The 18,888-nt window shown below is 55.9% G+C and overlaps 2 protein-coding genes across 12 annotated transcripts; one reads left to right on the top strand and one right to left on the bottom strand.

Annotated features, from left to right (window-relative positions):
• Window positions 1-1,035: 1,035 nt before the first annotated feature.
• On the top strand, window positions 1,036-8,865 carry PSMC3 (proteasome 26S subunit, ATPase 3). 2 transcript variants are annotated; one of them, XM_011227983.3, is made up of 12 exons: window positions 1,036-1,250; window positions 1,503-1,586; window positions 2,172-2,297; window positions 2,726-2,830; window positions 2,943-3,005; window positions 3,270-3,407; window positions 5,595-5,738; window positions 5,861-6,009; window positions 7,118-7,214; window positions 7,437-7,582; window positions 8,421-8,502; window positions 8,682-8,865. In XM_011227983.3, the coding sequence occupies exons 1-12, from the start codon at window positions 1,176-1,178 to the stop codon at window positions 8,790-8,792; spliced, it is 1,320 nt and encodes a 439-aa protein (XP_011226285.1). In that variant the 5' UTR covers window positions 1,036-1,175; the 3' UTR covers window positions 8,793-8,865. The 2 variants fall into 2 exon arrangements, with proteins under 2 accessions (XP_011226285.1, XP_002921690.2); XM_002921644.4 differs by having other exon boundaries at window positions 1,037-1,250; window positions 1,506-1,586.
• A 2,483-nt stretch (window positions 8,866-11,348) lies between these two features.
• Window positions 11,349-18,867, bottom strand: SLC39A13 (solute carrier family 39 member 13). 10 transcript variants are annotated; one of them, XM_034645187.1, is made up of 9 exons: window positions 17,138-18,867; window positions 15,307-15,420; window positions 14,899-15,038; window positions 14,397-14,501; window positions 14,190-14,279; window positions 13,366-13,416; window positions 12,951-13,083; window positions 12,668-12,767; window positions 11,349-12,586 (listed from the first exon to the last, which is right to left on the bottom strand). In XM_034645187.1, exons 1-9 carry the CDS (start codon window positions 17,514-17,516, stop codon window positions 12,490-12,492), a joined length of 1,209 nt encoding a protein of 402 aa, XP_034501078.1. In that variant the 5' UTR covers window positions 17,517-18,867; the 3' UTR covers window positions 11,349-12,489. The 10 variants fall into 10 exon arrangements, 9 of the variants coding, with proteins under 9 accessions (XP_034501078.1, XP_034501080.1, XP_011226282.2 ...); XM_034645189.1 differs by having other exon boundaries at window positions 12,955-13,083; XM_011227980.3 differs by having other exon boundaries at window positions 11,349-12,565; window positions 12,955-13,083; window positions 17,138-18,865.
• Between the last annotated feature and the right edge of the window lie 21 nt (window positions 18,868-18,888).

Below are 18,888 nucleotides of genomic sequence, written 5' to 3'. Positions count from 1 at the left end.
CCCTTATCTAACACGGAGAAGGATAGGGGACCTGGCTGGCTCAGTGGGCAGAGCGTGCAGCTCTTGATTTTGGGGTTGCGAGTTCGAGCCCCACATTGGGCACAGAGCTTACTGAAAAGTAAATGAATAAATAAATAAAGTGGAGAATGATAATCCAATCTGTCCACAGGGCAGGGCTGTTGAGAGGATGGAAGAAATGCTGTTAACGGATTTGCCAGCCTGAGTGGGCAGCTGCAAATGCTGTTATTTAAAGAAATTTCTGCCTTCAACTGCTTTCAAGAAAACCACTAGTCAGATTCCCACCAAGTTTAGGGGTTATTTGCGAAGGCTTGACTGAAAATATATGCTATGTGGCTTACAAGAAGTTCATTTCAGGGGTGCCCTGGGTCTCGCCTCAGGCGTGAGCAGAGATCCTCCAGAGCAAGGGACACAGATACAACAAAAACGGGTCTCATATGATCCAGAGATCTGCCCTACTCCCTGAGATGACAAGAAACGATTACAGGTGCGAGTTCATAACGTCTTTAATTGTAGAGGCTGCTGTCAGCTCAGCTCTTCCCACGTGGGCAGTTCTGTGGCGCCTGCTCAGAAGTTAGCAGCAGCGGCGATTTCTCTTTAAAACTGGTTGATGATTCTCTCTGGTAACCTTGGGCATGCCTTTTTTTGGCTCTCTGCACACGGCTGGCGTATGTTGTCTATGGTTTGGGAAGCCGAGCTAGGAATCCCCTGATTCCTAGCTGCACCAGATTCTGAGGTCCAGTTACCCCTTCCAAAGCGCCCTTTCAATTACTGGCCAGTTTAGGACTACATTTCCCAAGGGCCCTCGAGGTTCCCATCGCTTCTCCCTCCCCTTCCGGTTTTACATCCAGGCTCCGCCCATTGCACGCACCGACCAATAGTGCATCCACCTGTCGCGCCCCGCTTAAACAGGACGAGGGTGGTAACGTTTCAGGAGCCGGGGGGGAGTCGGGGGGGCGGGTCCTGTGTCCCGGGCTTTGTCTTTTGAATCGGAGAAGCAGATTCGTTGCGGCAGTGGCGGCCTGAACTAATTCGGTCAAGAGTCAGGAATTGGAGAGAGAGTCCGCCACTGGTCAGGAGCACACGTTCAGAAAGATAGGATTAATCTCTGGCTGAAGTTTCCTTCCAGTCCGATTTTCGGTCTTCTCCTTCAGGATATGAATCTGCTGCCGAAACTCGAGAGTCCAGTGACTCGGCAGGAGAAGATGGCGACCGTGTGGGATGAAGCTGAGGTGCGTTCTGGGAGAGTTGGGGGTCCTGGAGCCGGGGCCAGCGGGAAGATGCCTTTGGCGGGAGGGTAGGAAGTGGCTGGGGCGGGGGGGGGGCAAGGTCTGGCCTGGTCCCGGGGTCGGGGCCGCTTGGGATGTGGGCAAGAGTCTCGACTCCTTCATTTTGGTTTTATGGGCGGGGAAGCTGAGGCTGTGAGTGGACTCGGAGGATGCGGAATCCTTGACCTGAGTTAAAAAAAAATTTTTTTTTAACAGCAGGATGGAATCGGGGAGGAGGTGCTCAAGATGTCCACAGAAGAGATTATCCAGCGCACACGGTTGCTGGACAGTGAGATCAAGGTGGGCTCACAGCCCCCGTGGCGGACAGCGAAGCCCCCACAGGACAGGCCCTGGAGATCCATCCCAGTGGCTTCTTTCACGTTGTTCTCGGCCTTTGCAGGAAGACATAGGGCCCGCGGATTAGAAAAAGGGAAAAGAAAACTAAGCCTTAAAAGGGACCCGAAGAGGGACACGGATGGTGGGAGGGCAGGTCGATTCATCAGACTGACTTTTCCAGTGAGGTCTTTAAATATTCCTCTTGAGAATCTTTCTTTTAGAAAGTCCCCATTTTTCAGATGAGGAAACAGAAGTTTTTACTGTGGTGAAGTACCCAGCCCTTAATTAGAAGCAGAAGCTAAAACGTGTATTTGCTTGATTCAGAGCCCTGCTCTTTTCCCTCTGCTACAACCACTTCAGGGGGTTTCCAGACTGGCCGTTTTGACCTCTGCTGAATTTGGACACAGTCAGGTTCACCCTTCAGAGAGCCTTAGAGCTGAGTGAATGGATATGGAAAGGTCCCTGGGTGGCCTGGGCCTCACCAATTACAGGGCCCTAGGATAAGCTGAGCCAAGGCTGAACATTTGCTTCCACTCGCCCTCATCCCAGATCATGAAGAGTGAGGTATTGCGAGTTACCCACGAACTCCAAGCCATGAAGGACAAGATCAAAGAGAACAGTGAGAAAATCAAAGTGAACAAGACCCTGCCATACCTTGTCTCCAACGTTATCGAGGTGTGTGTGTATGTGGAGGGGAAGAGAAAGGGTCAGCCAGGCTTGGAGGCGGCCTGTGATGGGGCCATTGAAAAAAAGAGTGGGTGAAAGTTTTGAGGCCCAGGTTGCATGTTAGAACTACACCTCCTGGGGCCCCCTCCCTAGTGTGCATTTCCAGGGTGCTATGTATACCTGCATGTAGATACTCTGAAAAGATCTCAGAAGCCACACATGTTTCCTCTTTACTTGGGATGTAGAGAGCTCTTGGGGGGCAGAAAAGCAGCACCTAAAGGGATCTTATCAATCCTCTGGCTTATCAGCCACACATTTGCTGGGCCTGGGGCTGGTCTGAGAAGGGAGGTGGATTGTCTTGGTATGGGAAGCACTAGGCTCTGAGGAGTTCAGAGGGCTGAGCAGGGCCTCTTGACCTGAGATTTTTCCCTTCCCAGCTTCTAGATGTTGATCCCAATGACCAAGAAGAGGATGGTGCCAATATTGACCTGGATTCCCAGAGGAAGGGTAAATGTGCAGTGATCAAAACCTCTACACGACAGGTGAGGCTAGCTCAAGGATAGAACCAAGGAGGGTGAGGGGTGGTTGTAGGACAGGACTAGGGAGCTTTATTGAGGGCAGTAACAGAGACTGAACCTGGACTTTTTCCTACAGACGTACTTCTTGCCTGTGATTGGGTTGGTGGATGCTGAAAAGCTAAAGCCAGGAGACTTGGTGGTGAGTGTTGTCCCTGGGCCTAGGCAGGGCTTTTCCAGTAAGGTTTCTCCCACTGACTAGCTGAACCTCTGCCCCAGGCCCAGGTCACTGTCGGCCCTGAATCGTGGTAGAGTGGCCCTGGGAGTCTGAGCTTGTCAGCTTGCTCTTTGGTTCTTGTCTTTCCTAGTCCTGTATTTTCCTTTCACTCTGCAGACACCTGCCACCCAGCCAGTTAGTTTGGTCTTGAACTGGGACCAATCTGAAGGCTTTGTGTTCTATCCCCAGGGTGTGAACAAAGACTCCTATCTGATCCTGGAGACCCTACCCACAGAGTATGACTCTCGGGTGAAGGCCATGGAGGTGGATGAGAGGCCCACAGAACAATATAGTGACATCGGAGGCCTGGACAAGCAGATTCAGGAGGTGAGGGAGACACTGGCTGCTAGTAGCAGCCTCTTCCGCCTTTTGTGTTTTTCTTTTTTTTTTTTTTTTTAAATAATTAATTTTATTTTATTATATTATGTTAATCACCATACAGTACATCCCCTGATTCTGATGTAAAGTTTGATGCTTCATTAGTTGCGTATAACACCCAGTGCACCATGCAATACGTGCCCTCCTTACTACCCATCACCAGTCTATCCCATTCCCCCACCCCCTCCCCTCTGAAGTCTTCAGTTTGTTTCTCATAGTCCATAGTCTCTCATGTTTCATTCCCCCTTCTGATTACCCCCCTTTTCTTTATCCCTTTCTTCCCCTACCGATCCTCCTAGTTCTTATGTTCCATAGATGAGAGAAATCATATGATAATTGTCTTTCTCTGCTTGACTTATTTCACTTAGCATTATCTCCTCCAGTGCCGTCCATGTTGCAGCAAATGTTGAGAATTCGTTCTTTCTGATAGCTGAGTAATATTCCATTGTATATATGGACCACAGCTTCTTAATCCAGTCATCTGTTGAAGGGCATCTCGGCTCCTTCCATGATTTGGCTATTGTGGACAATGCAGCTATGAACATTGGGGTGCATATGGCCCTTCTCTTTACTACGTCTGTATCTTTGGGGTAAACACCCAGTAGTGCAATGGCTGGGTCATAGGGTAGTTCAATTTTTAACTTTTTAAGGGACCTCCACACTGTTTTCCAGAGTGGCTGTACCAACTTGCATTCCCACCAACAATGTAGGAGGGATCCCCTTTCTCCACATCCTCTCCAACAATTGTTGTTTCTTGCCTTGTCTATCTTTGCCATTCTAACTGGCGTAAGGTGGTATCTCAGTGTGGTTTTGATTTGAATTTCCCTGATGGCTAATGATTTTGAACATTTTTTCATGTGTCTGTTAGCCATTTGTATGTCTTCATTGGAAAAGTGTCTGTTCATATCTTCTGCCCATTTTATGATTTGTTTATTTGTTTCTCGTGTATTGAGTTTGAGAAGTTCTTTGTAGATCTTGGATACCAGTCCTTTATCTGTGGTGTCCTTTGCAAATATATTCTCCCATTCCGTGGGCTGTCTCTTAGTTTTTTTGACTGTTTCCTTGGCTGTGCAGAAGCTCTTTATCCTGATAAAGTCCCATAAGTTCATTTTATCTTTTATTTCTCTTGCCTTTGGAGATGTGTCGTGAAAAAGGTTGCTCTGGCCGATGTCATAGAAGTTGTTGCCTATGTTCTCCTCTAGAATTTTGATGGATTCCTGTCTCACATTGAGGTCTTTCATCCATTTGGAGTTTATTTTTGTGTATGGTGTGAGAGAGTGGTCAAGTTTCATTCTTTTGCATGTAGCTGTCCAATTTTCCCAGCACCATTTATTGAAGAGACTGTCTTTTTTCCACCGGATGTTTTTTCCTGCTTTATCAAAGATTAGTTGCCCAAAGAGCCGAGGGTCCATTTCTGGGTTCTCTATTCTGTTCCATTGGTCGATGTGTCTGTTTTTGTGCCAGTACCATGCTGTCTTTGTGATCACAGCTTTGTAGTACAGCTCGAAATCCGGCATTGTGATGCCCCCAGCTTTGTTTTTCCTTTTCAACAGTTCCTTGGAGATTCGGGGCCTTTTCTGGTTCCATACAAATTTAAGGACTATTTGTTCCAGTTCTTTGAAAAATGTCCTCGGTATTTTGATCGGGATAGCATTGAAAGTGTAGATTGCTCTGGGTAGTATGGACATTTTAACTATGTTAATTCTTCCAATCCATGAGCATGGCGCCTTTTGTGTTTTTCTGCTTCATTGACCAGAGCATTTAACAGCCAACATGCCTCTTATCATAGTATCCCAGAGAGGTAAGGAGAGTGCTATGTCACAGTTTAGGAGACAGGTCCAGAGAGATTAAATGATTTCTCGAGGGTCACAGAAGGTTAGGACCAGAGCCAGGACTGGAACTCAGGCTCCTGGTTCTTACTCAGGTACCTTTCTACCATGTCCTGCTGTTCCTGGAGCAGCTGGAGCCAGCTTTGGTGGGAGTGAGCATTCTTTGTCTTTTTGGTGCAGGGGAAGGAGAGGCAATGTCCTTGAATTGGCGTTAGGAGGGTTGTGGGTTGGGGTCGAAGTCATTAAGTGTCGGGCTGTAGGAGCCCTCCAGGCTTCACTCTCCTCACCCAGGACTTCTTCCTGGCAGCTGGTGGAGGCCATTGTCCTGCCAATGAACCACAAGGAGAAGTTTGAGAACTTGGGGATCCAGCCTCCAAAAGGGGTATTGATGTACGGCCCCCCAGGTACGGGGAAGACGCTGCTGGCCCGGGCCTGTGCCGCACAGACCAAGGTGAGTGCTTTGGGAGGGAATGAGGAAGAAGTGGGCAGAAGCTAAAGCTCTACCAGGTGGGCTCAGAGGGACCTCTCTTGGTGCCTTTGGCCTGACTCTTAATCACTGTACCCCCTCGCCAGGCTACCTTCCTGAAGCTGGCTGGCCCCCAACTGGTGCAGATGTTCATCGGGGATGGTGCCAAGCTGGTCCGGGATGCCTTTGCCCTGGCCAAGGAGAAAGCTCCATCCATTATCTTCATTGATGAGCTGGATGCCATCGGCACTAAGCGGTAAGGGGGTGCTGAGTGCCACCAAGGAGATTGTTCAGAATTCCAGCTGTCTCACCCTGTTCCCTCCTTCCCCTGGAAGAGTGACAGCTCTGCTGTTGTGGTTCTACTTTCTGAATTTTGTTCTAACTTGCTTCCTTGCTTCTTTTCCCCTCACCATCCGTTCTCATGGCTGCCAGCATGTTCCTTTCATACCTGCTTGCTTTCCTCACATGCACCCACACTCCCTCACACAAACATCCTACTTGAAACCCTTTGTGGGCCCCCATTGCTCCTTGGGATAAATGCTGGACTTACCATGGCCTGCCTGGTCCCGTGTGTGGCTGTCCCTGCTCCCCTCCACTTACTTCATCCTGGACCTGTCCCTGCCTCCACCTCTTCCCAGCATCCATTTGGTTTGTTTAATTTTTTAAAAGATTTTTATTTATTTATTAAGGCCATTTATTTGAGAAAGAGAGAGCAGTTGAACACATGTGCTTGAGGTGGGGGAGAGGCAGAGGGGGAAGGAGAGGAAAAGGGAAAGAATCCCAAGCAGACTGCACCCCTGAGTGCAGAGCAGGAGGCGGGGCTTGACCTCATGCCCCTGAGATTATGACCTGAGCCAAAACCCAGGGCGCTTAGCCATCTGTGCCACCCAGACTCCCCAGTATTCCTTTGGTTTATAGGTCCACTCTAATCCAAGTCCATCTGACCCTGGTGGGAGAGATTTTGCACCTGTTGTTCCTTTTCTAGAATGTATTTTTCCTGTTCTTTCTTGGTTGTTTGCCTAGGCTGTGTGTTCTCAGCCTGAGGGATACTTGCACAGGGATGCCTGCCTGGCCTCCAGGATCCCGTATTTCTCAGTTGTAGCTCAGTTTGCAGTGGCACATGCATTGGGGGATAGCCCAGGCAGTGGCTAGTTTTGCTCACTGTTTTATTCTCAGCCTGGCTGATCCCAGGAGCCTCTCCAGTCTCTGACACCCGTTCTGTCAGTCCTGGGCTGGGGGCCCCAGGTTGAGCGAGACCTTTCCTTACCTGGGACGTTTGGGTTAGGCTTCTGGTGGCTGGAGGAGGGGAAGGCTCTGCCCGAGTTGTGGCCTCACCAGTGTCTCGGGGCTCTTGTGTGCCCCAGCTTTGACAGCGAGAAGGCCGGAGACCGGGAAGTACAGAGGACAATGTTGGAGCTGCTGAACCAACTGGATGGGTTCCAGCCCAACACTCAAGTAAAGGTGAGTATTGTCATCACAGGTGAAGAAAACGGAGCTTAGAGGGTAGGGCACCTTCTCGGTCACCCAGCTAGTGCAGCTAGAATTAGAATTGAGCTTGTCTTTAACACCCTTGCTCTTTGATCTGGACCCTGGGCTGCCTCTCTACCTGTCGCGGCATTGACTGTTGTCTGTCTGGGAGCCGCATCTTCCTCGGTTCACGTTGCTGCTTCTCCCCTTGCTCAGGTGATTGCAGCCACCAACAGGGTGGACATCCTGGACCCCGCACTGCTCCGCTCAGGCCGTCTGGACCGGAAGATTGAATTCCCGATGCCCAATGAGGAGGCCCGGGCCAGAATCATGCAGATCCACTCGCGCAAGATGAACGTCAGGTGAGCAAGGACGTGAGCAAGGCGCTGAGACCTGAAGGGGCAGCAGCAGAGCGGTCTCTGTGGTCTTTGTACTGAGTGTCCCCAGGTGTCTGCCCACCCCTTCTCTCCTCCTGTTCACACAGAACTGTTCCACATGCCGGCCTCCGTTTCTCCCCAGAATCCTGAGATAGAATCTTGCTGGGGTCCGGGCCCTGATTCTGGGTGCTCTGTTCCTGAGAATCACCCTGCCTCTTCCTCCCCCATGGTCTGAAGGTGCACAGGCCGGAGGCCCTCAGTTTCCTTGACTCCCCCACCCCCACAGATGAGCACAGCCCAGTGTGGCTCTGCGGAATCCAGCTAGGGGCCAGATGGACTTGGATTCAGATCTGTGTGATCTCCAGTAGATGGTATTACCTGTCTAAGTCTGAGCTTTCTTGTCTGGTACTTGGGGATAGTGGCGCTGACCTCATGGGGTCATGGCACTGTCAGGGGGAGTGCTTGGCACATGAGACCAGGGCAGTTCTGTGCTGATGCAGGGCCTGCACTACTCCAGAGAGGGGGAGACAGCTTTTCTCTTGCTCCCCCGCCCCAAGCGGAATCAGTCCCTGCAAACTCAGGTGCAGATTTCTAGAAGGCTAGAGCTCAAGAGACACAAATAACCCGGTCTCTGCTTTGACCTAACCTGTCCTCCATCCTGTATCTCGTACTGAGAAGAGAACGAGGGATTTGCCGATGTCACAGGACGAGTGGACCTCGCTGCTTGATGGGGAGTATAGGGGGACATCATCTCCCGCCCTTCCCCATAACCATAAGTAACTGAGTCCTGTGGTGTCTGTCTCCCCTCCCCGCCGCCCCCCAGTCCCGATGTGAACTATGAGGAGCTGGCCCGCTGTACAGATGACTTCAATGGGGCCCAGTGCAAGGCCGTCTGTGTGGAGGCGGTGAGTGGTGGCATGGGGGAGTGGGTTACTTCATGCCTTCTTGCCCCCCTTCCCTGAACAGGATGGGGCGTTTGGCTAATGGAGACTGCTGGGGGGAGGAGGCTCAGAAGGCTGAGGCCTCTGGGAGCCGGGCCAAGGGTGCGGGAAGGCACCCTAGAGCCTGTCTGTTCTGGGTGCAGGGCATGATCGCACTGCGCAGGGGCGCCACGGAACTCACACATGAGGACTACATGGAGGGCATTCTGGAGGTGCAGGCCAAGAAGAAGGCCAACCTGCAGTACTACGCCTAGGAGCTTGCCCACCACACCTGCTTCCTGGTCTGGTGCTGATTAAAATTCATAATAAAAGATGGTTTCAGGTCCCTGCCACTGTCTATTGCACCTTTCCGGGTCCTGGCTGGAAGAGTGGGGCCTGTGTGGGAGGCTCCCTCCCCAAGTGCTGCTGCCTGGAAACCCCCGAAACCACTGTGGGCCTCAAAGCAGTTGTCAGGCGAGGCCCTGCGGGAAGGATGAGCGCATGCTACAGCTGCTGCCTGGGGTCTTCCGGCCTCTTCCAGCCCCAGCCCCTTCGTGCTCTGTGCCCCACCCCTCCACTTCAGAGGCCGGGGCCCTGCAGCTCCAGAACCAAGGCCCTGAATAGAAGCCAGCCTTTCCCCTTTCGCATTTTGGTGCCCTCGTGCTTGTTTGCCTGTAAAGCCAGGCTCTGGGTCTTTGCTGCTTGAAATTCCTCCCCTTTCCTGGGACCTGAGCCTCCTGTTTCTCCACATGTACCCATTAGCGCTCTTGGCTCATTCCCTCCTGCCGAGAAATGAACCTTGAGCAAGAGCACTGAGAACCCTTGTAGGCCTAAACTTTGGTCACGGTGTGTTCTCCCCCGCCCCCCAGTTCTGCCGTCAGCCCCACTCCCCATCAGGCCCCATGTCCTGTCCGTTTCCTTGAGGATCTCGTTGGTCCTCTCTGTCCACTCAACCTTCCAGCTCCCCCACATCGTAGCTGGCCTCGTGTGTTTCACTGAGGGCTTGTTCTGGGCCCCATGCCCAACAGATCTTGTGCAAAATTTGATCTAGTTATCTCCGGGCCCCCAGCGGGATAGTCCCATTTCCTAGATGTGTGTGAACAGCTGGGCCAGGATTGCTCTGAGGTGGCATAGCTGGGTTTAAACCCCAGACAGGAAAGCATGTCTGCTTTCCACTGTGCTCTTAGCTGCTTTGGTGGGGCCCTGGAATGCCTTCCAGAGTAAGAACCCCTCAGAACTCCTGTTGGCTCTTACTTGCCCCCTAGCAAAAGCTCCTCCACCCTGCTTTTCCCGCCCTCTCCCCGAGTGGACAGGCTCACAGTGAGCTACTGACCGAGCCAGTCTATCTGGAGGGCTTGGCTCCTGTCTAGCTTTCCAACCCTGGAGTCCTGTCCCCTCCAGGCCGCCTTCTAGAGTGTGCTGGTCCTCCCAGGGGTGATCCCCTTGGCAATCCTATTGACTTCCACTTCCTGCTCAAGGCGTGCTCCCAGCACAGCCTCCAAGGGCTTCTGGTTTCTGTCCCCTGGTCGGGGACAGACGGCTGGGGACAGACTCTGGTCACTATTGCTTCTGCATTCTCTGTTCCCTCTCCTGACCCAAGTCAGGGCATTCACCTCTTTTTTTTTTTTATCTTTTTTTTTTTTTTAATTTTTTTTATTTATTTATTCGACAGAGATAGAGACAGCTAGCGAGAGAGGGAACACAAGCAGGGGGAGTGGGAGAGGAAGAAACAGGCTCATAGCGGGAGAGCCTGACGCGGGGCTCGATCCCACAACGCCGGGATCACGCCCTGAGCCGAAGGCAGGCGCTCAACAACTGCGCCACCCAGGCGCCCCAGGGCATTCACCTCTTGGCCGTGGCACTGCAGTGAACCCACAGTCCCGCCCCTCACACCCCACCAGCTTCCTCATTCATAAGTGAGGGCCTCACTGCCTCCCTGGGCAGGCTGAGTGCCGTGATGGCGTGTGTACCTGCCGCCCAAAGGGCTCAACACTGGTGGGAGCCCCAGTGCCACCAAGGAGAGGGTGGGGGCAGGTGAGACAGCCCCTGATTCCTTCCTCAGCATGGTCAGGCCTGGGCTCCCAGGCCCTGGACTGTCACAGCCAGGTGGGGCAGCTCCCTTTTTGCTGACAAGCCACTGGGTCAGAGCCAGGCCCTGCCAGCTGAGGATGCAGCCGATGGGCTTCACATGCCTGGTGCGGACTGCAGGGCGGCACAGACGGGGCTGTTCTCAGCCAGTGGGCTCCTGAAGGCTGTCCTGGTTGGTCCCTTTGGCTTGGAGAGCAGTGGGCCTCCACTATCCCTTTTCTGCTTTCTTGGGCTAACACTGTGGGGAAGCAGCACCCCTGGTACCGAGGCTGCCTTCTCACTCAGACATTCAAAGGAAGTGAGAATGTGTAGAGTAAGGACTGCATAATCTTTCTAATTTCATTGAAGCAAAGCTGGAGATGACTTTGGAAGGACCACCCTTCCTCCATTTACTCAGGGGACAGGCTGGGGGAAAGCCCCTGGCTCTTAACGTCTATAAAATGAGGACGACCGCCTTGGAGGCGATGTCGGCTATGACGGCACAGTGCCAGGCTTGTGGTGCTGGGCTGCAGAGCTAACACGCCAGGTAAAGCATGAACGGCTATGCCCTGTTCGACAAGCACTGCGAGGGTAACCGCTCAGAGGGAGCATGAAGCAGAAGAGCTGGGGGGGGCTGGGGTGACGAGATGGGCGGGGTGGCCAGATGAGCTGGGGGGGCCCACACAGCCACCAGCCTGGCTAGAGCAGGGGCGCCCAGAAAAGCCCCGCTTGACCATGGACAGTGCTGTGCAGAAGAGAGGAGCCAGTTTGTATATAATATTTATTTGCATCTTATCTATAGAATATTTACATATAGAAACGGAACCACAGCGAAAGTGCTGTAAACCCATTCAGACCCTTTTGATGGCTGCTTCTCAGAACGTCCACAGTGGAGCAGCAGGCTGAGCCCGGCTGTGGAGTGGGCCAGCTGAGTACCTGGGTGTCAGCCAAGGGAAATAGCTGGGGATTATGGCTTCAGCATTCTCCCAGAGCACATTCCTGAGTGCTGACAACGTGGAGCCCTCACCACCCCCAGCCCGGCCTCAGCCGCAGTGGGACGGGAAAAAGGGCCTGGGTAGGGAGGGGCGGCCACGGCCCACGCTCCTTGCCCCCAGGGTATCTCTGCCTGGACCGTGGACTGGCACGAGCATCCCTGAGCTGGACCCAGAGGCCTCTCTGGCCCAGGGCTGCTCACTGCCCTGCAGGCTGCTGCTTGGCAGCTGGACGTGGCAAAAGCTGCTGGCGCTGCCAGGGAGCATTTACTAGGGGAACAGGAGCTGGCCCAGGGCTGGCAGCCACGAGGGAAAGGTCTTGGAAAGCATCTCCCAGCTCCAGCCCGGGCTGGGTAGGACTGTCAGTGCTGAGTGGGCGAGGGGCTACGTGAGCACCTGCCTCTTCTTTCTTTGGCCTTAGAACTGGCACAGGAAGGGCCAGGACAATGGACACAGCAGGAGAGAAGGCTCCCCAGCCTCAGCCCTCAGGCTGATGGGAAGGCCAGGAACCCCAAGACCCCAGAGGGAGACAGCTTTGGGCTCCCCGAAGGCCTGGGGCTGTTCTCACTCCCCCTGTGGTCTTGGGAAGAGGCCTCCACTTGAGACCGGGGCTGCGGTTCCTCACCAGCACGGCGGCAAGTGCAGGATGACGGGGGTAAGGAGACAAGACCACAGCGCGGCTGGGGGAGGCCCTGGCATCGGGCCCCGGGCCCAGCGCACGATCACAGTGTCGGTCTCACGAGTACCTCTGGTCACACGTGTGCACGCGCACATTCGTGTGCGCACACACACACACACACCCCATCCTCTCATGTGGTCAGAGGTACGCTCTCAGGCACTCTCCCTCTGCCTCACACACGGTCATAGAGTGAATCCGAGTCTCTTATTGCTATGCAGAGGGCGTCAGGGACGGTCAGTCCACGAAGAGCGAGAAGAGCACCATCACCACGATGCCTGTGCAGAGCAGCAGCACTTGCTGCAGGGAGCGCCTGCGGGGACAGGGGCCAGGCCCGCGGGGGGCTGAGCATGGCCGGGAGCCCAGAAGCCCTTCCCCCCCCAGCGCCGAGGGTGACAGGGTGAGGGATGCTCACCACGGGTCATCTTCCTCCAGGAGGTCGGGCAGCACGTTCACCAGGGCAATGTAGAGGAAGCCGCCGGAGGTGAAGGGCAGGATCCAGGCCACGGTCTCCTCTGCGGTGGGAGGAGAGGTCCCGACTGGGTGGGAGGCCAGGGCAGCTGTGTGCACCGCACCCTCTCCCACAGGGTAGGCTTTGGGCAGATCCTGGCCTGGACACCGGGGTGGGGCAGCTGTGCCCTCTGGCTGGGGCCCCTCCGCTGACCACCACCGGCCGCCACCACCCACCACGCCCGTACCTACTCCCTTGGGGGACTGCGTACAGATGGCGAAGCAGGCGCCCAGCAGGCCCCCCAGTGCCGTCGAGAGCTGCAGCTTGGCTGCGCTCCATCGGTCAAAGCCGGCCCGGAGCAGGATGGCAAAGTCGCCCACCTGAGGGGAGGTCCAGATGATCACTCTGGGCCCCAGGCGGTCAGGTACGGACCTGCACACTGAGCCCCCTGCGCCAGCCCTGCTGCTGGCCCCCAGCCCGCATTCCCCCTCTCCCCTGGAGGCTGGAGCACAGCGGAGAAGGTGGCTGCAGCCTGGTGGGCAGAGCCGCTCCAGGCCTCCAAAGCCCAGCCCCCAAGGCTGACACTGCTGGGCTTCCCACCCCAAATCCCTCTCCGAAGCCCCACGCCCACACTGCCGCCATGGAAACCCTCTGGCACGCACCTCGTGGGGGATCTCATGCAGGAGGATGGCCATGGTGGTCAGGAGCCCAATCTGCAGGGAAGGGAGTCTGTGGGGCTCTGGGCCGAGGGCCAGGCACCCACTTGTCCACTCAGTGTACAAATATTTACTCTGCTGGGTGCCCTGGCTGGACACCATTTGGCTACTTGAAATACAGCAGACAAGAAACCTGTCTTCACAGAGCTAACAGTCTGTGGGGGGGGGAGGTAAGGCTTGAATGAACACACAAAGAACCACAAGATCACACAGTGATAGGTGCTGTGCTGCGGGGGAAGAGACGGAATGGGTGGCATGGGCAGGAGTGACAGGGGCCTCATTTAGATGAGGGCTCAGCAGAGGCCTCTTTGAGGAAGTCCATGTCAGCTGAGGCCTGAAGGATAAGGAGCCAGGATTTCAAAGAGTGGGAGGAAGAACATTCCAGGCAGACAGAATAGTGTGACGTGGAGGCCATGAGAAGGGAAGGAGCTAGGCCAGCTCAAGAGTAGGCAGACCACTAAATCAGAGAAGGCAGAAGGAAGAAGTGGGTGAGAAGCATCTAGAAGCAGGCAGGGCCCAAGGCTAGCAGCCTGGCAGAGGTCTGCAATCCCAACAAGGAGTGTTCGCAGTAAGAACAGACCAGTGGCTCAGACAAAAGGCGGCCACGTGCTGGAGCCCTCAGGGCTTGGATGAGGGTGTTGGTCGATGGAAGGAGTGGGGAAGTGCACAGAATGGAGACCTATTTTTGGAGGCAGAGCCAACTGGTCAACACAGGCACCATCATTCCCACCAGAAATGCCTGGGGCACATCTGTTCCAACCCCCACTCACCTTCTTGCTCACAAGGAAGCTGGCAGCTACAGCCAGCCCGTGAGTGAAGTTGTCTATGGTGTTGGCCAGCAGGTTGAGATAGCCACTGACCTGTGAGAGGGGAGAGGAAGCCAGGCTGACCCAAGGGGCAGGGTTCAGCTGGGCCTGCCAGTTTGGGGGCGGGGGGAAACAGCTGCAGGGCGAGGGGGCCCTGAGTGGGCCACTCACTTTGATGGTCCGGACCACGGCACTCACGCCGGGCTCTGCAGCCGTCTGGGCCAGAGAGTGGCTTCCACTGAGCGCGGCAGCAGCAGCGGGGTCTTTGCTGGGGGCCTAGGGCCAGGAGAAGGAGGGAGAGGGGACATTAGATGTTCCCAGACTCGGCCAGGGTAGACACAGGAGGGGAGTGAGAGATGGAGAAACAGAGGAAGGAAACAGCCCTTTTGTCTAGCTAGACTTCTCTGCTATGTCCCCCAGACAATCAGCTGTGTCCCCTAGACTCAACCGACCACCTTCCATACTGCTGTAACGCCAAGTCTATGAGAACAAGCCACAGCGGCGGCCACCATCGTCATTCCCTGGATCTTCCCAGTTGGCCCAGCCTCCCAGAGCCCCGAGGGAATGCCCAAGAGACCCTCTTTTCAGGGCTCAACTCAGAATCGGCCTCCAGGCCCTGGCACCACCACATAACAAAGGCTGACCTATCCGGGCCCCGGGGCTTGGGGCTCACCTGGCTGGTCCCCTCCTTCTCCTTGCTGTCCAGGAACATCTTCTCCAATGCCAGAAAGGTCAGGAAGCCAGCAATGACCCACAGTCCCAGTTGCTGTTGCTGCTGCAGGCTCTGCCCTTCACCACCTGCAGGGGGCAGCACTGACAGGCCAGGCCAAGCCAGGGCCACAGAAGGGGGGGCCATTTGGGATGGGACCTAGTCAGGGGCAGTGACAGGGGAAGCGGGACAGGACTGCTGGTGGGGAAGGTGGGCCCTAGGGGCTCCCACAGGGGCCAGGGTGCTGGACCAGGACAAGTTCCTTGCCAGGTGCCCAGATGCCCTCTCCCAGTCATTCTGACGGAGCAGGCAGGCCTTGGGCGTGGGCACCATCTCCCTCTGCCCTCCTGTCCCGACTGTGGCCTCACTCACCAGGGCTGGCACTGCATGTGTAGGCCCACGCCTCAGGCAGCAGGTGGAGAAACACATTGCCCAAAAGTCCCCCCAAGGCAAAGCTGAGCAGCTGCTTCAGGCGGCGGGCCCCAGCTACAAAACAGAGAGGCAAAGATGCGGGTCTTGGGGGCTGACCTTTCAGAGCCCCTGGCCAGACCTCTGCCCCACCCAGCTTACTGAGCGCTGTGTTTTTCCAAACAGACTGCAAGCCTCCAGAATGCTGGACTTGGCCTGCTGCCCTTCCTGGATCGCCCCCACTGCCCCCAGCCCAGCACTGGCTGGGCGCTCAGCCAGGAATACATCACGCCCGCCGGACGACTGTGGAACCACTACTTCGTGGTTAAGAGACAGGACTCCGGAGCCCGACAGGTCCCGGCGCCACAACCCACCAGCTGGTGACCCTGGGCAGGTTACTTCTGGGACTCAGTTTCCCCATTTGTAAACTGGGGGTGATTGTTATCTGATAGGGACCTTGTGGGAATTAAATGACAACACACATAGCAAGTGCTCTTTAAGTGGGAACTTCTCTTTTCTCAGCCATTGCTACTCTCAGAAAAGTGACAGAGATTTGGGGACTTCTGCAGACTTACAGCATCAAGAGTTGGAAGTACCCAAAGGACGCTTTCTCCAAATGCTGGGTCTGATAGAGAAACAGGCCCAGAGGGCAGAGGCTGCTTGGGGGAGTCGGGTGGGATCCCAGAGGAAGCTGCAGCTTCCAGGCTGCGTGACCTCAGCCTGGTCAAAGAACTCCTCTGTGCCTTTGTTCCCCCATTTGTGAAATGGAGCTAAAAATCCCAGTCCCCCCTAGGCTGACATCGCTGGGGCACTCTAAGAGGGGCTGAGATCATACACAGGCCATAAGAGCAGGGCCCCACGAGGGCTCTCTTTACAGCTGTGGCGCCAGCCCTCAGCCCAGCGTGGGGCACAGATGTGCTCATAACCATCTGCTGAATGAACAGTTCCGGGCCTAGCAGGCGGCAGAAACCCCTGGAGCACGCATTTTGAACGGATTCCTGGAGCCAGGGTCCAGACCTACCACGTTGCACTCCTGGCTGGGGCAGCAGGCACCCGTGTTTTTAGCAGCGACCCATCTAGTCTTCTTTAGCTTTCATGACGACGTGTCATTTGTGCACGGACAGTGCACAGACGTGTCTGCGGCGCGAAAGGGGAGCCTCTGCCCCGGCCTGTGCCCCACCCGCCAGGTCCCCTCCCCAGAGGTGGCCCGCCCCCAGCCTCTCGTGTATTCCTGGGTAAGGCAGACCCACTGGCCCTCGGTGGGAGGGCTCTTCTGCACTAAGGGAGACGCAGAACTCCGCTCGCCAGCACATGGCAGTGGCCAGCCCGGGGCCTGCTACCCCTTCCCCCACACCCGGCAGCCTGCTAAGTGCTCCACCCGTATGAGCTCCTCTCCTCTTCACAGTGGTACCTATGAGGTCGATACTAGTATTATCCCCATTTTTAAGGCTGGGAGCCTAAAGTCAGCAACTTGCCCGGGGCCACCAGCTGGTGAGTGGAGGAGCCAGGTGTGGAACCCAAGCGGCCTGGTACCCAAGTTTCCATCCACAATCTATATTGTTTCTTGGTGAATGTTTGCTGGCTTTTATTCTTTCAGAATAAACAAATGCACAAATGAACGAACAAATGAGCATGCGCACCCTGGTCTCACCAGGTGAGAAGTCAGGTGTGCTGTCCCTATCCTCCACCCCAGACAGGCTGTATCCTGGGCCCTGGGCCCCCACTCTCCCGGGAAGAGCAGCACCATGTTCCCCATGCCGCTGGCTGCCCTGGGCACCAGAGGACGGTCACCTACCTTCTGAGCGCAGCACAGTCCCCATCTCCAGGGGAATCACGAGCAGTGGGAAGACCCCGCTGAGCCCTACCATGAGTGAGCCCAGGAGGGAGCAGATCCAGGTGTCCAGCCTCTCCCCGCTCAGCAGGGCCCCCCAGGATTCGCTTTCTTTGTTGTCCAGGCGACAGGCAGCTGCAGGCCCCCGGCTCCGGAGGGCCTGCTGGGAACCCCCAGCCCCTCCCAGGAGCTCTAGGGCAAGAGCAGCGAAGAATAAGAGCCTTTGGCCCGCCATGCCACAGCCAGGGCAGGGACATCCAGGCATGCCACGCGCTGAAAAACACAAAGGCCTCTTACGTGAGCTGCCGCCCTTGGCTGCACACCTGCTTAGCAAACGTGGCATCTTAACCCTCCCCCCAGACAAGCGGCCATGGCATCAACTCTCCCGCCTGCCTTGTCCAGGGCCTCTGATGTTTCCAGTGATGGGTGCACAGAGCAAAGGCGCTCTACTCTTCCACACCAAGGACCACACATTTTTTCCTCCTGAGCCTGCTCCAGACTGTGTGTCAGCGTGTCTGCCTGAGGCTAAATTTTCCCTAATGATGGGGTGAGGCGCTGGCTGGGTTCCCTTCAGCCACCGGGAGGCCCAGCCCAGCCGGGTGTCTCGAGCTGCCAGGGGAGGCTCTGCCACCAGGATGTGCTCGAGTGAGGACACCCCAGGGGACTGAGGCTGCCTCTGTCTAGCTTGATGGGCAACACTGGATGGTGCAGGTGGGGAAAGCGAGCAGCGGAGCTAGGGCAGAACCATCAGAGCTTCGTCCTGGGCAATGAGCCCACTGCCCCCAGGGCACAGAGACAGGAGGTAGAACCAAAGAGAAAGATCCTTCAATCCGGAGCTGCCTCACGGATGTGCAGTGCACAGGCTTTGGGGAGCTGCCCCGAACTCTGTGCTCTGCACCTGCAGCTTTTTGAGTGCGGGCAAGCCCTCGATGCCCCTCTCTGGGCCTCAGTTTCCTCGTCTGTAGGATGAGAGAAGAACGGCCTCCCTCACAGGCTGCGAAGATGAGATGAGCTTGCTAAGGCAGGTGACGGTGCCTGGCAATGGAGGAGGCACGGGAAAGCCCTCCTTATATTGCACGAGGCCTGGGGCACAGGCAGCAGGAAGGTTCCCAGCCATCGGATCACAGGACGTGGATGTGAGTCAACCCACAGAGAAGTTCAATCTGGAAACTCGGGCATGAGGTTTAAATGTGGTCTGCCCTGCCTCAACTGGCCGTGACCTTGAGCCAGCGATGTCCCTGCCTCAGTTTCCTCATCCCTTGATGGAGGTGGAAAAGATGCCCGCATCCAGGGCCTCCAGGCCTTTACGGGAGACCCTGACGAAGCCCGCCGGGGTTCCCTGGGGACCAAAGGCAGGACTGGGCCAGGCCGGAGTTGGAGGCCACGGCAGGGGCACACGGAGGTGCGGGTCCGCAGTCTGGGGACAGGGGAACGGGGTGCGGAGGGGGAGAGGGGAGAGGGAAAGGACAAAGCAAGAGAAAGTCAGGAGTGAGAGAGCCAGAGAGTGGGCGACGGACGCGGAGGGGGGAAGCGAGGAAGCGATGGGCAGCGACGTGCGGGGCGACAGGGGAGACGAGGAGCCCAAGGAAGTTGAACTCCCCGGCTCTGGGCCAGAAGTGGGGCCAGAGGCCTGGGTCTGCCCGGGGCCGGCAGGGCCGGGCGTCGGGGGGGATCGGCCGGGGCGTCCCGCCCGGGGCGCGGGCCCCCAGGGCTGG

This window comes from Ailuropoda melanoleuca, chromosome 16 (assembly GCF_002007445.2).
Source record: "Ailuropoda melanoleuca isolate Jingjing chromosome 16, ASM200744v2, whole genome shotgun sequence".
NCBI lineage: Eukaryota > Metazoa > Chordata > Mammalia > Carnivora > Ursidae > Ailuropoda > Ailuropoda melanoleuca.
The sequence above is the reverse complement of the archived record's forward strand: the minus strand, read 5'-3'. Positions and strand labels throughout refer to the sequence as shown.